The 15218-nt window shown below is 39.3% G+C and overlaps 1 protein-coding gene across 2 annotated transcripts in view; it reads right to left on the bottom strand.

Annotated features, from left to right (window-relative positions):
- Positions 1-11687: 11687 nt before the first annotated feature.
- HDAC2 (histone deacetylase 2) overlaps positions 11688-15218 on the bottom strand; it is a 45242-nt gene continuing 41711 nt past the window's right edge. For both annotated transcript variants that reach the window (XM_067546621.1, XM_067546620.1), the window contains 4 exons: positions 14148-14278; positions 12890-13045; positions 12319-12376; positions 11688-12069 (listed from right to left, as the gene is read on the bottom strand). In XM_067546621.1, the coding sequence (XP_067402722.1) occupies positions 12039-12069; positions 12319-12376; positions 12890-13045; positions 14148-14278 (376 nt within the window). In that variant the 3' untranslated portion in view covers positions 11688-12038. The remainder of the gene's footprint in view (positions 12070-12318; positions 12377-12889; positions 13046-14147; positions 14279-15218) is intronic.

Consider the following 15218-nt stretch of genomic DNA (forward strand, 5'->3'; position numbering starts at 1 on the left):
AAGGCAGGTGGTGACACAGCCCCTCACTGGTCTGGCTTGCAACCCAGAATGTCATAGAAGTCATCAATAATGATTCAATTACTCTAACTAGACTAAAGTTTTTGGTTGCTTTATAACTCAATATGATTGCCATTTAAATCGAACTAACACACTTGTAAATGCAAACAGAGATGCAAACAAATGTTTGTTCCTGATTGTGGTTCAGCCAGGACCAGGAACAAATTTATGTGGTCTTGAAACAAACATTAGTGAAGTTGTTGCCCAGGGTTTTCAAAACCCAAAAGCAGTGATAACTTAACTGTTTCGCTCCTAGCAGTCAGGAATAAATCAATGGGGACACAGCTCTTTCATCTGATAAATGATTTATATAAACCAGTGTGCTTTTATCTAAAACTACTTTACTTTAAGTCTCGAGCACACACACACACACCCCTATGTTATAGCAATAGATTCAGAGCATTCCAAAACATAATTACCCATATTCTGAGACTGTTTCAAGTAAGTAACAGCAGGTCGCCGATGGCCAGTCACCTTCATAGAATCATAGATTAGAGTTGGAATGGACCTCAGGAGGTCATCTAGTCCAACCCCCTGCTCAAAGCAGGACTAACCTCAGCTAAATCATCCCAGCCAGGGCTTTGTCAAGCTGCAGCTTAAAAACCTCTAAAGATGGAGATTCCACCACCTCCCTAGCTAACCCATTCCAGTGCTTCACCACCCTCCTAGTGAAAAACTTTTTCCTAATATCCAACTTAGACCTTCCCCACTGCAACTTGAGACCATTGTTCCTTGTTCTGTCATCTACTATCATTGAGAACAGCCTAGCTCCATCCTCCCTGGAACCCCCTTTCAGGTAGTTAAAGGCTAATATCAAATCCCCCCTCATTCTTCTCTTTTGCAGACTAAAGAAGCCTAGTTCCCTCAGCCTCTCCGCATAAGTCTTGTGCTCCAGCCCCCTAAACATTTTTGTTGCCCTCCGCTGGACTCTCTCCAACTTGTCCACATCCTTTTTGTAGTGGAGGGCCCAAAATTGGACACAATACTCCAAACGTGGCCTCACCAATGCCGAATAGAGGGAAATAATCACTTCCCTTGATCTGCTGGTACTGCTCCTACTAAGGCAGCCCAATACGCTACTAGCCTTCTTGGCAACCAGGGCACGCTGCTGACTCATATCCAGCTTCTTATCTACTGTAACCCCCAGGTCCTTTTCTGCAGAACTGCTGCCTAGCTCATCAGTCCCCAGTCTGTAGCTATGCATGGGATTGTTCCATCCTAAGTGCAGGACTCCGCACTTGTCCTTGTTGAACCTCATCAGATTTCTTTTGGCCCAATCCTCCAATTTGTCTAGGTCACTCTGTATCCTATATACCACTCCCCTAGTTTAGTGTCATCTGCAAACTTGCTGAGGGTGCAATCTACCCCATCCTCCAGATCATTAATGAAGATGTTGAACAAAACCGGCCCCCTTGGGCACTCCGCTTGTGACTGGCTGCCTTCTAGACATCGAGCCATTGATCATTACCCATTGAGCCCAATGATCTAGCCAGCTCTCTATCCACTTTATAGTCCATTCATCCAACTCATACTTCTTTAACTTGCTGATAAGAATACTGTGGGCGACTGTATCAAAAGCTTTGCTAAAGTCAAGGTATATCACATCCACCGCTTTCCCCACATCCACAGAGCCAGTCACCTCTTCATAGAAGGCAATCAGGTTGGTCTGGCATGAATTTCCCTTGGTGAATCCATGTTGACTGTTCCTGATCATCTTCCTCTCTTCCAAGTGCCTTAAAATGGATTCCTTGAGGATCTGCTCCATGATTTTTCCAGGAATTGAGGTGAGGCTGACTGGTCTGTAGTTCCCTGGATCCTCTTTCTTCCCTTTCTTGAAGATGGGCACTGTATTTGCCTTTTTCCAACCATCAAGGACCTCCCGCAATTGCCATGAGCTTTCAAAGATAATAGCCTATGGATCAGGTACTTGCTGGAGGTGTAGAGAGGGAGAATTTCACTCAGACCACAAGCATCCAACTTTATTGACATGCAAACTCAGTGGTCTTTTACTTACACAACCTTTAAAACATCCCTCTGTTCATCAGGTCCTTCTGTTCTGTCCAAGAATTGCTAAGAGAGGTACCTCAGGCTCAGACACAGAGCAGGGACTCAGTTAGCCTGGTTGCCTGTAAGCCCAGAATCACCTGTGCAATTTCCTAATAGAAGGATTACCCTGGCTTGGACACAGAACAGGGACTCAGTTAGCTCGGCTGTCCAAAGCCTAAGGCGCACCCTTGCTTCAATGATGCTCACCGCTCTTTAGATTGGTACCAATGTAAAACTCCTTCCTTTCCTCCGTTCTCTTGATCAGCCTTTGTCTGTCTGTCTCTTGTTCTCTGATGATCTCAGCTCTCTGCAAAGCTCAGCCTGCTAGCAGCTGGCTCTATATAGCTGTCAGAATGGGTAGGGGAGGGGTGACGTTAGGAGGGAGTTCATCCAAAGGTCACCCAGCTCAGCCAATCAGTTTAAAGTCCATCTAATATGCTAATTAGGCCATACCTGCCATGTTAATTAGGTTCTTATGTAAAAAGACTGTAAGGCAATCAATACTTAATATGCTAGTTAGCCTTGCCTTCCATGCTAATGAGAAGGGTGGGGCAGAGAGTGGGGAGGTTATGTCAGGAGTGAGAACATCAGAAATGGATAGGGGAGGGACTAGGAGTGAGGAGGGAGTTAGGAGGAACAGATGGGAGAGCTATTTTCTAATTGCCAACACCGGATTCACTTGCTAATTTTTATCCTAAAAGATCCTTCTCCTAAAACTTATCAATATTTTAAATACCACAGAATGTCCGAACACTGATACCTCTCTTTATTGCTCTAATTAATTACTGTTATTTGTTAAATTTTCAACTCCTTCTGAAGCTTTTCTGCAACTCCTGTTACCTGACTATTCTGCCTAGCAGATTCAAATAGTTCGAAACAAAAATCTCCAGCTACAACATTACAGCAATTTCATTTAGACCACATTTCCCTAGTTTGCTTATCAGAATGTCATGTGGGACTGTGTCAAAAGCCTTACTAAAATCAAGATTTATCACATCTACTGCTTCCTGTCATCAACTAGGCCTGTAGCCCTGTCAAAGAAGGAAATCAGATTGGTTTGGCTTGGTTTGTTCTCAACAAATCCATGTTGGCTATTTCTTATAATCCTATTATCCTCTATGTGCTTACAAATTAATTGTTTAATATTTTGTTTTAATATCTTTCTAGGTATCAAAGTCAGGCTGACTGGTCTACAATTGCCCAGGTCCTCTTTCTTTCTCTTTTTAAAGCTAGGTACTGTGTTTGCCATTCTCTAATCCTCTGGGACTTCCCATCCTCCAAGAGTTCCCAAAGATAATTGCTGACTGTTTCAAGATTGCTTCACCTAGTTCCTTAAATACCCTCAGATGAATTTCATCAGGTCCTGCCAATCTGAATACAGCTCAATAATTCAACTTGTTTTTCCCTGTTTTGACTTGCATTCTTTCCTCTTGTTATTAATATTAATTACAATTAATATTAATATTATGTTGAGTATCTGGCCACCTTTAACCTTTTTAGTGAAAACTGAAGCAAAATAGGCATTAAACACCTCAGCCTTCCTGATGTCATCAGTTATTAGCTCTTCTTCCCTGCTAAGTAGAGGACCTACATTTTATGTTGTCTTTTTCTTGCCTTTTATGTCCCTTTCTAGGTGTAACTCATTTTGTGCCTTAATCTTTCTGATTTTGTCCCTACATACTTGTGCTGTTATTTTGTTCTCCTTCTTAACAATTTATCCATGTTTCAACTTTTTGGAGGATTCCTTTTTGATTTTCAGATAATTGAAGAGCTCCTTATGGAGCCATATTGGCCTCTTCTTATTCTTCCTATCTTTCCTTTGCATTGGGTAGTTTGCAGTTTGTGCCTTTAATATTGTGTCCTTGAGAAACTGCCACCTTCTTTGAACTACTTTTTCCCATTAGATTTTCTTTCCGTAGGACCTTACCTACCATTTCTCTGAGTTTGTTAAAGATTACTTTTCTGAATCCCATTTTCCTTATTCTGCTGCTCTTACTCCCTCCTTTCCTTAGAATCATGAAATCTATCATTTCACCCAAATAGCCTTCCACATTCACTACCAATTCCTCCATGTTAGTCAGAATTAAGTCTAAAATGGCTGCCCTCCACTTTCTAAAACAAAAAGTTCTCCCCAATACACTCCAATAACATACTGGAAATTTTGTGTTTTGCCATATTACTTTTCCAACACATACCTGGATAGTTAAAGTCCCCAGTTATTGCCAGGCCTTGTGTCTTGGATAGTACCGTTATTTGTTCTAGAAATGCTTCACCCACCTCCTCTTCCTGATTTGGTGGTCTCTAGTGGTTACCTACCAAGATATCAGCCCTCTTTTTTCCCCCTTTTATTTTTACCCAGAGCCTTTCATCTGGTCTACCTCTCACCTCCTTCTGGACCTTAGAACAAATGTGTATATTCTTGATGCACATTTCAACCCCTCATCCCTTTTTTCTGCCTGTCCTTCCTGAACAAGCTATACCCCTCTAGACCAATATTTCAGTCATTAGATGTGTCCCACCAAGTCTCTGTGATGCCAATAAGCCATAATTTAGCTTATGTACTAATACTTCCAATTTTTCCTGTTTAATCCCCATACTCCTTGCCTTTGTGTACAGGCAGCTAAGATGATGTGCAGATTCCTCCACAGATTTCCCTCTTGTTGCTCCTATGACCCTTTTGCAATTTCCATGTGTCTCCCCGTTTTGCCCCATCCAACCCCGAGCCCTCTGTTCAGGTTTTTTTTTTTAATGCTTACCTCTGAGCTTTTGTCACTTGTCCCCTATGAACCTAGTTTTAAACCCTCCTTACTAGGTTGCTAAGTCCGTGCATAAAGCTGCCCTTCCTCTTCTTGGTCAGGTCGACCCCATCACTTCCCAGCAGACCTTGTTCCCAGGACAGCACGCCACGGTTAGAGAATCCAAAGCCCTCCCATTGACACCATCTGCACGCAGCCATGGATTGATTTTCAGGATGCACATATTCCTGCCTGGGCCTTAACCTCAGCTGGAAGGATGGGTTCCAGGGAGGATGGAGCTAGGCTGTTCTCAATGGTAGTAGATGGGTTTTACTAGGAGGGTGGTGAAGCACTGGAATGGGTTACCTAGGGAGGTGGTGGAATCTCCATCCTTAGAGGTTTTTAAGCTCCATCTTGACAAAGCCCTGGTTGGGATGATTTAGCTGAGGTTAGTCCTGCTTTGAGTAGGGGGTTGGACTAGATGACCTCCTGAGGTCCCTTCCAACTCTAATATTCTATGATTCTATGATCTTTTCTTTAGTATATCTCAGATGCAGGCTTTAGGCAGGCAGCACAACATCTGGGACATCATGTCAGGTTGGTAGATGTATGCCTTCATCATCCTCAGAAGGGAGTCTTAGACCACCGCTATCGTTCGCCACCTCCTCTTGGGTGCAGTGGTTGTGAGGCTCCCAGCCTCAGGGGCAGGTGGCTCCTCATCCTCAGGCATTGGGTTTTTCTCCTCACTTTCTGCAGCCAGTACAGAATGCTAGTTCTTGACCTCAGTCAATGGGGCACTTGAGGGGTGTGTAGCACTGTCTACTGCCCGTGGTGGTTAGCAACCAATTGCCTTACAGCAAAGCAACCAGTTCTTTTCCCGTTTCTGGTGCTGCTGTAATCATCTGTAGCTGTCTAGCATCCTCCATCCCAGATGTTTTCGTGTGTGCCGTTGATGACCTCTGCATGCTATGCAGATGAGCCACCTCCTCCTGCAGTTCTCTTACCTGCTTTCTAAGAGACTCCCCCAGCAGACACCTTTCATACTGAGTGGATCCCCCTGGCTGGCTTTCATCGGTGGTGACATTTCCAGCAAGTCAAGACCAGTGCCTGAGTGGAAGTCTCCAGGGCCAGGATGTCTGTCTGGTGTGTGGCACCAGAGGTGCGGGGAGCTAGCAGTGGGGCTTGCAATGTGCTGGTTTTCTATTGCATTGGGTAGTTTGCAGTTTGTGCAATGGCAAATTGTGGGTTCTTCCTTGTGGAGTACCTGCAAGATAAGGAAAGTTAAACACAAAAATAACCCCCACAGCCCCACCGCCTTCACAACCCTACCTCTCTTGTACAATAAATTAAGGTTTTTGTTTTGTTTTTGGTCTTCTACTCAAGCTTCAGGGATTAGCTAACAGCAGAAGCATAATAACTGAACTCAATGGGCATTAGTTGCCATATACGGTTTTAAATAATTGTTTTTCTACTGGTGAAGTGGGACTTGTCTTCCTAAATGTGTGTTGTTCTTCCTTGGGTTTAAGTTAGAGTGGTAAATAGCAGTTAAAGGGTACTATTTAATTTGCCTGGTCACGCAAAACAAATTTACAGCAATGTAAATACAAAGGATTAGCAAAAACAGTGGATTAAACAGTTGTGTCATCAACAGAATTGACCAAAAAACAAACAAACAAACAAAATGCATGCTAGAGTTTCACCACTAAATAGAGCTGCAGCAGAAAACTGAGCTTCAGAGGGTGTTCAGCTGTAGGACCTGCTGTGTATGGAATAGAAATATTGAAATTTTACACACATGGCTTCCGGTGTTGTCCACATAATGCCATAAGAAATTGAGTGTAGTGCCTTTTGCAAGATACTAAGCATCCTCTGCTTCCATTAGATCTGATCAGAATTGATCCTCACAATCAGACCCTCAAATTCTTTACTACCAAATTAGCATTTAAAATGTACCATCCAAGTGATAGCAGAAAAGCTAAGAGAAAGAAATCACCATCAGCACTGGCATGAAGTTAGTGCAAGTATAACATTAGCCAGATTAGTTGTGTATGAGAGAAAAAACAATAATTATTTCTCAGACAGGTAGAACTAAAAGCCAGACCTGAGCAAATGATGAATTAGATTGCATCTCTGAAAGCTAAAAGAGTGAAGAAGTTTCCTTTTCCCCTTAGGCATAAAGATTAAAGAATGAGGTTAAACCTTTGGGCAATGACTGTATATAGGAGACAAACGAGGCTAGCGAAGCACTGTAATGTATAACTGGGCAAGTGACAGAAATCTGAGCAAGATGCAACACCTTTTAAAAGAAAATTCTTCAAGTTCACAATGCTCACAAACTAGAATAAAATTTCAAACAAATCCATGGACTTGCAGTGGGTTTAATATGCATGCTAGTGCAGTATTTTCTCTTAACGCAGTAACATGATGAGTTTTGTATTTCTATTCAGAATTACTTGTGTTATTGGGCATTCAGAGTGGGGATGAAAGACTGTCCATCCCTGTCAGGATGATCCTACTCTATCCTAAAAGCAAGTTATTATTTAGGTCATTTTTGTGCTGATCATGCCAAAAAGTGAATCTGAAGTTAGCAGCTTGCCTGAAAATTACTGCTGTTATACTGTAATCTGGTTACATCTTAACATAGCTCATCTAGTTACAATTTAACATAGCTCATCTAATAGTAAATCATTGTTTTATCGATAATCCGTCAGCAGGATAACTCAATTATAGGATCATCTTAAACTCTATAGTGGCTTTTTGCTTTTCAGTTCAAAGCTAAACTAGTCTCCTTAAAGGGCTTCATGTTTCTTTATGACAGGGTTTGGCAAACTATCAATAGTAATAGCTACAACTAACTTAATTTTACTGTGCAATATCACTTCAACAGTAGTGGAAGCAATATCCAATAAGCAATGCAATGCAAATGTATAATACAAATTAGCCACACTTTTACAAAAGGCAATGGGTTATATGCTACCTGATGTTTGGCAAAAGACCGTGGCTCCTTGCAAAGTGGTCAATATCTGTATTTACATGATGTTTCAACTCATGAATAATAAACATCCCGGCAACTTTGCTGGTCCTTAGTCATTATAATGTATCACCTCTTTTTAAGTATGCAAAAATGGAAAAACCATGCCCCAAGAGCTCAGGTAAAAGCAACACATATCCTTAGCAATGGTCACAATACTGGGTCACCATGAGCTAGAATTTAGAATTTCTTAAAACACCCTTCAAAAACTAAAACCTACATAAACAAACCAAACTACTTCAGAAATGTAGAGAAGCCAGTTAATTCATGAAGTCCAATTAGGACTTTGCTATTATTAATTGATTATATATGGCAGGTTCTCAGGTACAGAGACAAATGAACAAATAGTGTTATGGACTCCTTTCCTTGCTGGTATTTCCTCCGGTGCTAGTATTTGGAAGAGACTTGGGGCCAGAACCTTAGTTGATGTAACTTGTCATAGTCTAAGTTGTTGACTTAAATGGAGCTAAGAGAAGTTACACTTGAGGAGCTGGCTTCTGAGGTTTATCATCTGATAAGCTTGATAAGTGCAACGGAGGAAGTTCAGTGTAAGTGTATGTGCTAAAATATACAGACAGCCAAGATATACAAATGGAACCAATTTTATTGTAAATTCTAAATCTGTTATTTCACTACAAAAGTAAAGCATCAATCAGTGGAAGGAATAGTGAACCTCTAACATTGCCAAAAGGTCTGGTACATTCTGCTGGTGAGGACATTTGAATGAAAATATAAGATGCTACCTCTTAGGCCAGCATTACTTTTATTTTTGCAAAGTGTGTCAAATCCATCTTCGTGTATCATCAGTGGTAAAAGCTATGCTAGCCAAGAGGAAGTCACCTGTGGTATGCTGAAATCTAGTACTAACAATAGTCTGACACAAAGCTACTGCAAGAGTATAAAGTGAGATAATGAACTTTACACCCTGCAATGTACAAAGGAGAATATTTGTTCTTCATCTGGCCAAGCTTTTATACCCACTAGTATAACAGAAATTGATGGAAGTAATGACAGCAATAGATGGATCAACTCATCAAGTGTCAGCAAATGCTATTCATTTTTTCTGTGGGATGAGTAATTGAGACTTTCTATTTTTAATATACAAACTGCAGCTGGAAACAATTCAATAAAGGAAGCAGTTCAAAAGAGCTATAAATGTATAAATAGCTCTGCAGAGAGTATAGGCTATTTTATGCTGGACATCAGTTTTTGCTCACCTTTATAATATGTCTTTGCTGGAGAGCCATGTTGGGTAAATGAGCAATTAGAGCTCCCTCATGAAAATACAGCTATTTGGCACTAAAAGATCCTGTTAGGATGGCTCAAGCATCAACATTTCTTGGGTGAGTCTGTTATCTAAACAGCGTATTCTTGTATATACAGATACTACACTCAGTTTTTCTCCTATAGACACTGTTCACATAAATCCTAAAAGTAAGAATGTGCTGAATTTGTGAAATGGTTGCAATATGTGCACAGAGACAATTAGAATACAACATGGATGGAAGACTTTTAATTTGTATAGAATGCTGGATTCTAAATTAATCTTTAATTAAGGATTATCCTTAAAGTGATAACCGGTTTTTCCCCCAGGTGGGGACAAAGTAGGATTAATCTTTTGGGACAATGTGTGTGAAGTGGAATTCCTAGGAAGTACTTGGAAAGAGGGGATTGAAAGCTTCCACCTACAACTCAGCCTTTAAATTTTGCTAACAGAGAGGGCTACCTTTTGTCTAATTGACTACCTATTTGTGGTCAATTCAAAAGACCCGAACTGGATAAACGAGTGACTCAGCCATGAGAAGGCTGGCTCTGAGCTGAAGCTGTGATGAACATGACCAAGGAAAACCCATGGGTGGGGTTTGAAGGACTGTGCACTAACCAGAGTCCTTAGTGAAGTCAGAGAGTGATCTCTGGTAAGCTTGTTAGCAGGGGTGTATGTTCTCTTATTGTTTTAACATGTTTACTCTGTAAGGCTTTTACCTTAAGAATAAACGTGCTCGCTTAGAAAGAGTTGTGTGGTAATTTAACTGTGACAGCTACACTATGTACCATCCCTGAGGAGAAAAGTAAAGCAGGCCATTTTAGGTAGCCTGACTTTGCTTGGGAGATCACAATATAGACAAGGAAGTATGCAGCCTAGAAAAAACCCCAGACAGGATGAAGACACACGCAGGTATCCACCCAAGAGAGGTGACAGTTGAGGAGCTGGAAGCCTACAGTGGGTGCCCTTGCTGGACAACAAGGGGGACAACAAATGCGACAATGGGGTCCCTTTAAAAGAAAAGGTGAGACCAAACTCATTGTACTTATGCCAGTTCTAAGTAAAACAGATTCTAGGAATAAAGTCTCATGTTATGATCCCTAGATTAATTTGTCCACTTAACACAAGCATCCTGGTAACATTGTTATTTTTTTTTTTTTTACCACAGTCGGATGAGAAGTTGTTAGAAAATAATTGACAAATCTAAAAAAAATCACTGTCTTGTAGTAAATGCAAGAAAGAATTTAAAAATGCCAGTAAAAACAGCAAACCAATTACTCAGTTATCCCATCTAAAAGTCTATCCTGCTATTTGCAAAACTGTACTTACACATTTAAGATTTTTTTGAAAACTATACAACCAGCTCTTCTGCAGTCTGCAGCAATATATGATTCCTGCTATGTCCATCAGGCTAAATTTTGGCCCATTGTGTCCAAATGCTCAAAGTGGAATTACCAACCACAGTACCAAGCTGATGAATTTGTTAGGAAAGTATGATTGTGTCCGTTTATTGTAGTACTACAGTCTTAGAGACAGACAGTTTCAACCCTTTGATCCTCAAACCTTCAAATATACTCAGCTTTCTCCTTAGTGACATGGAAAGGATGTAAATTACTTGGTCATGTTACCTTTACTTTTCTAAAGATGCCATAAAGTAGTACATGAAAAGTAACCAATGCACAATAATTCTTATTAGTGAAAATCCTTGAACCATGAATCAACAAGAAAAAGACCATGAAGTTTAACTCAACCTTTTGGGGGAGACAGGAGAGGGAAGTAATGGGAAAAAGGAAACATTTATAGATACAATGTAGACAGGGAAAGAAAAGACCAACAACACTATGAATATTTTCTTGCAAGAAAGGATAATGCTGCTCTTAGTGAACAAAGTGTCCATATACAGTTTTCCCACATTTCTCTCTAGTGTGAAGCAAGATGGATGGTATGGAAATTATTCATATAGAAAGCGGAACCTATATAACAGGGTCTCAAATTCAGGTGCCAGGATTGGTTAACCAATCATTCAAAGGGAAAGAAAGAGGAGGAAAAAAGGCTTTGTTTTGAAAACAGATAGGTTCTTTGCAGCTTGAACTTCTAAAGGTCACAATGGGTTACACAATACACCCAATCTTATCTCAAGGACTTAATTGCTGGTTGTCAAATTAATTCATTCCAAAGAATATCTCATCAATTAAACTCATCTGCTAGACTGACTGCGGCTAGACCTGTAGGGGATTTGTCCTATTATACAATCCAACCAGGGTGTTCAGAGTTTTAACCTTCTGATTCCAAATGTCATGCTCATATATCCAGGCACAACGTTTCTTTACAGTAAATAATGGAAAAGTAGATAAGTGTAATAGCTATGATACATCTAGTCACTTTGTTTTGCAGTCCATGTACTATGAGTCATTACAACGTGCACTGATCAGCATACGTACGTACAGATTGTCCTTTTAAATCCCCCAGAAACTGATAGTTTATATTAAACTAAGTTTATCTTTACTTTATATGGAAGTGCTTTCTATATAATGCAATGATAGACAAAAGAGAATCAAGTACAATTTTTTTTAATAAAGATATAATTACAAAAAAGTAAAATCAGCTCAGGAAAGGCAAATTACTTTAATAGATCAGTTTAGACATTTAACATAATAACTCACATCCATTTTAAATATTATTACATAAAGCATGGAGAAGAAAGAAATTTCTGCTTCATAATTAGAAAACTCACAATACAACTTGCCAAAAACCAAAACAAAGCCAAATGAAAATAAATACAGTCCATGCCAAATAGTACAAAATGAAATCAGCAGTCTCTCTCAACATGAAAAAAACTCTTCTTCTTTTAGTATTTTCCCACTCTACTATTGTGTTCTGTAACTGGTGTGAGGCTATCTTTAATTCAAGGATTGCTGAGCAGTTCCGATTTCGCTCTGTTCAAAGGCAAAAAATACAAACCATTAAACAGGGCCTAATTTCATTCTGAGAATGTCTTTTACACTAGCCGTTGATTAAAATGCAAGTGAAGCTACCCATCACACATTTTAAAGTATTTTAGTAACTCCTGACACTGATTTATAGCCTTCTGTACAGAAGATATGTTAATTTTGGAAAAGCACTGAAAGTTAATGAATGTTTTCCAAAGCACAAACATTTTATAGTTTAATTAATGAGGGGTTTACCCTTTGGTGTCTGTCTTTTCACCGCTGCTGTCCTTGGATTTATCCTCCTCCTTAACATCTAAAAACAATTAAGAAGAAAAATCACAGTGTCATGCTTTAAATATATTTGAAAGGAGTCTAGAAACACAACCTATAATAATCTTCTTAAGACTGAGGGGAAAAAAAAAATCAGGAAACTAGGTTGTTTATTTGCAAATTATATTTTATTAAATAAATAGCATATCACAGCTTGCACCATCAGCTATACAGAACCTTTTTCATTCACACTTTCATTAGAGCTATACAAATGACTGGCTTTAGGATTTGAAGCCACAGTGGCAAAGATTTACATTTAGAACAGCACTCCTGGACTGTAAGTACTGTTTCAGTATCTATACAAGCATGCACTTTGGATTTTATGAAATTTTTTCTTAAGTATGACTGGAAAGAATGAATGCTGCAACAACACATTAAATCTTTGTGCTAATAGTTGCAGGGTATCTTACTGCTAACAAAATTCACTTTCAGGAAGGTACAATCCAATAATGGGTTGGAAGAGAGTACACAGTTGTAAATGGCATTATGATCTTACCTGTTTTTTTGTCCTCTGTCTCTTTCTTGTCCTCTTCTATTCTGGCTTTCTTTGCTCCTTTCTTATGATCTGCAATGTTTCGTCGTCCACCCTCCCCTTCATCCTCAGAATCAGAGAATTCTTCATCACAGGCTATCCGCTTATCAGACGCTCGAACTAGTATTTAAAATTAAGAGATTAAAGGAACTCAGATCAAGCAGCAGGAAAAAGTTTAACGGCAATAGGTCTTTCAAAAAGGAATTACAGTGAAACTTATTTTGAGCAACTGGTTAGGAGACCAACAGCAATTTGTCCTCTCATCAAGGGAAAACAGAACTATGCCCCAAACATTTGAGGATACTCTGGAGATACCTCTTAAAACATAATTATAAAGAAATGTTACAGAGGCAAGCGAAAATCCAGTACTTTGGTATTACTTAATAAGTACTGAACAAATTCAGAAGAAAGGTGATTAACTAGAGCAGAGAAAATATTCTGGCTACAATAGTTAGGCAACAGATGAAGATGCCAAGAGGAGGCTCCACTATTGATATCATGGAAGGTTACATGAAGCAGTTCTCTCGTAGGTATGATTTAGAAATAATAAATATCAATCCTTACAATCATGTGATCCATACAATTTACACCATATTATAATAAAAAGCCAGTTAAATCTGTTGTGATTTAGAAAGTGCTCTGACCACCCCTCTCATGTCTACCAAGTACCCAAGAATTCTCCTTAGATTTTTGAAAAAAACACTCACTCATTTCGCTGCCGGAGCTATGTTTATTCACTTAATAATACTATTTTTGAAAGGACATGGAGTTCAAAATCTTAAAATCAGAGGCTATAACCCATGTATCCTTTGAGTTGCCTGTTGTTCTGGGAAGACTTCTGGGGCCAGATGTTTCAGCCTGGCCAAACTGTAGTTGTGAAAAATTTAGAATAAAAGTGAGACTTCTCTACATTTCAGATTGTTGATCTAACCAGGTTAGGCTAGGCTCTGGCATAAATCAGAACAGCCTACTGAGCTCCAACTTGTTGCCAGGTATCTATAGGCCCAAACGTCAGCATCTGGGGATTGCCAGACAATAGAAACACCTTGTCCCGGTCAGATCCTCCCCATTCATCTACTGAAAGGAAGTCTCTAAGGGGTGGATCTGTCAATTGAAGTGGCAGAAAACAGCTAAACCAGGGGTGAGGATCTGACTAATTATGTTTAACGTGGTCTTACTCCAGGGGCATATTCTAACAGGACACAAAGATAACATTTCCTACTAGATATGCGTTTGTCTGGATCTTCTCCATCCTCATCTCCACTGTCTTCATGAACAGCATCCTCAGGAATGGCTTGCATCTGTACTCCAGGTGCATGTGGCAACATACGCAAGTTCTCAAATAAGCGCTGTCTGACAGTGAAACAGCAGATGGAAAAGTTGTTAAATATAGGGAGAGATGTAGCCTTTCCTGCAGTTTCTGGATATTTAATCATAAATGTAACAATTTAAACATTGACATTTTTCCATTTTTCTATAATTCTTCTGGTTATACCAGTTCTATAGTGGAAAGAGTGAGATTTCTCTTTTTAGAGGAGAATAAGGCTTCCCTTATTATAGGCTAGCCAGAAAAGTGGTAAATACATACCATACTGTTTACTAATAGTAACAAAGGATGTTATTTTACAGAAAAGTTTAATGCTTGAAACTACGGTTAACACCATACAGATTTCAGATGTTAACATTCTGCTACATCTCAACTAAACAGCATAACCACCTGCTCAGTGGAGTGGACATAAGAAAAGTTCTCATACCCACACTTAATTTGACCCAACAATATACATAAAAAGTTGAGCTCAACTACCTTTCAAGAAGGAAAACCAACACTTATGGAAGTGACCTTGTCATTCTTATAGATATTTAAACTATTTTGCCATTATTGCTAAATTAAGAACAAAACATTTTAATGATACTCATAAGTCCTTACACATAATATGAATTTTTATTTGAGTGACACAAAAAGACATTTCTGCAAATTTGTTACTCAGAATAAAATGCTGGATATTTCTCATTAATACAACCCTAAGCCCTTTACTAGTGACCCTAAGTGCTTTAAAACTACTTCAACATCCCAAATCATTTGCAGAATGTGGTTAGACTTAAAATTACAAAACACATTAAGATAATATTTGAAAATATTTTTCTTCCTGTTCTGTGATTCAGTGTTCTGGATTTCCTCTGCTAGAATGGACATTACAAATTTTTAAAGCAGTTGTACTTTACTCTGCTTACAGGTTTTTGGGGTCATAAAAACAGAACCCTGAATTCAGGTCACAGCAGATAAGCTTTTCCT

Source organism: Emydura macquarii, unplaced genomic scaffold, assembly GCF_026122565.2.
Source record: "Emydura macquarii macquarii isolate MOO-44397 ecotype Brisbane River unplaced genomic scaffold, CSIRO-AGI_Emac_v2 contig_1146, whole genome shotgun sequence".
Lineage (NCBI taxonomy): Eukaryota > Metazoa > Chordata > Testudines > Chelidae > Emydura > Emydura macquarii.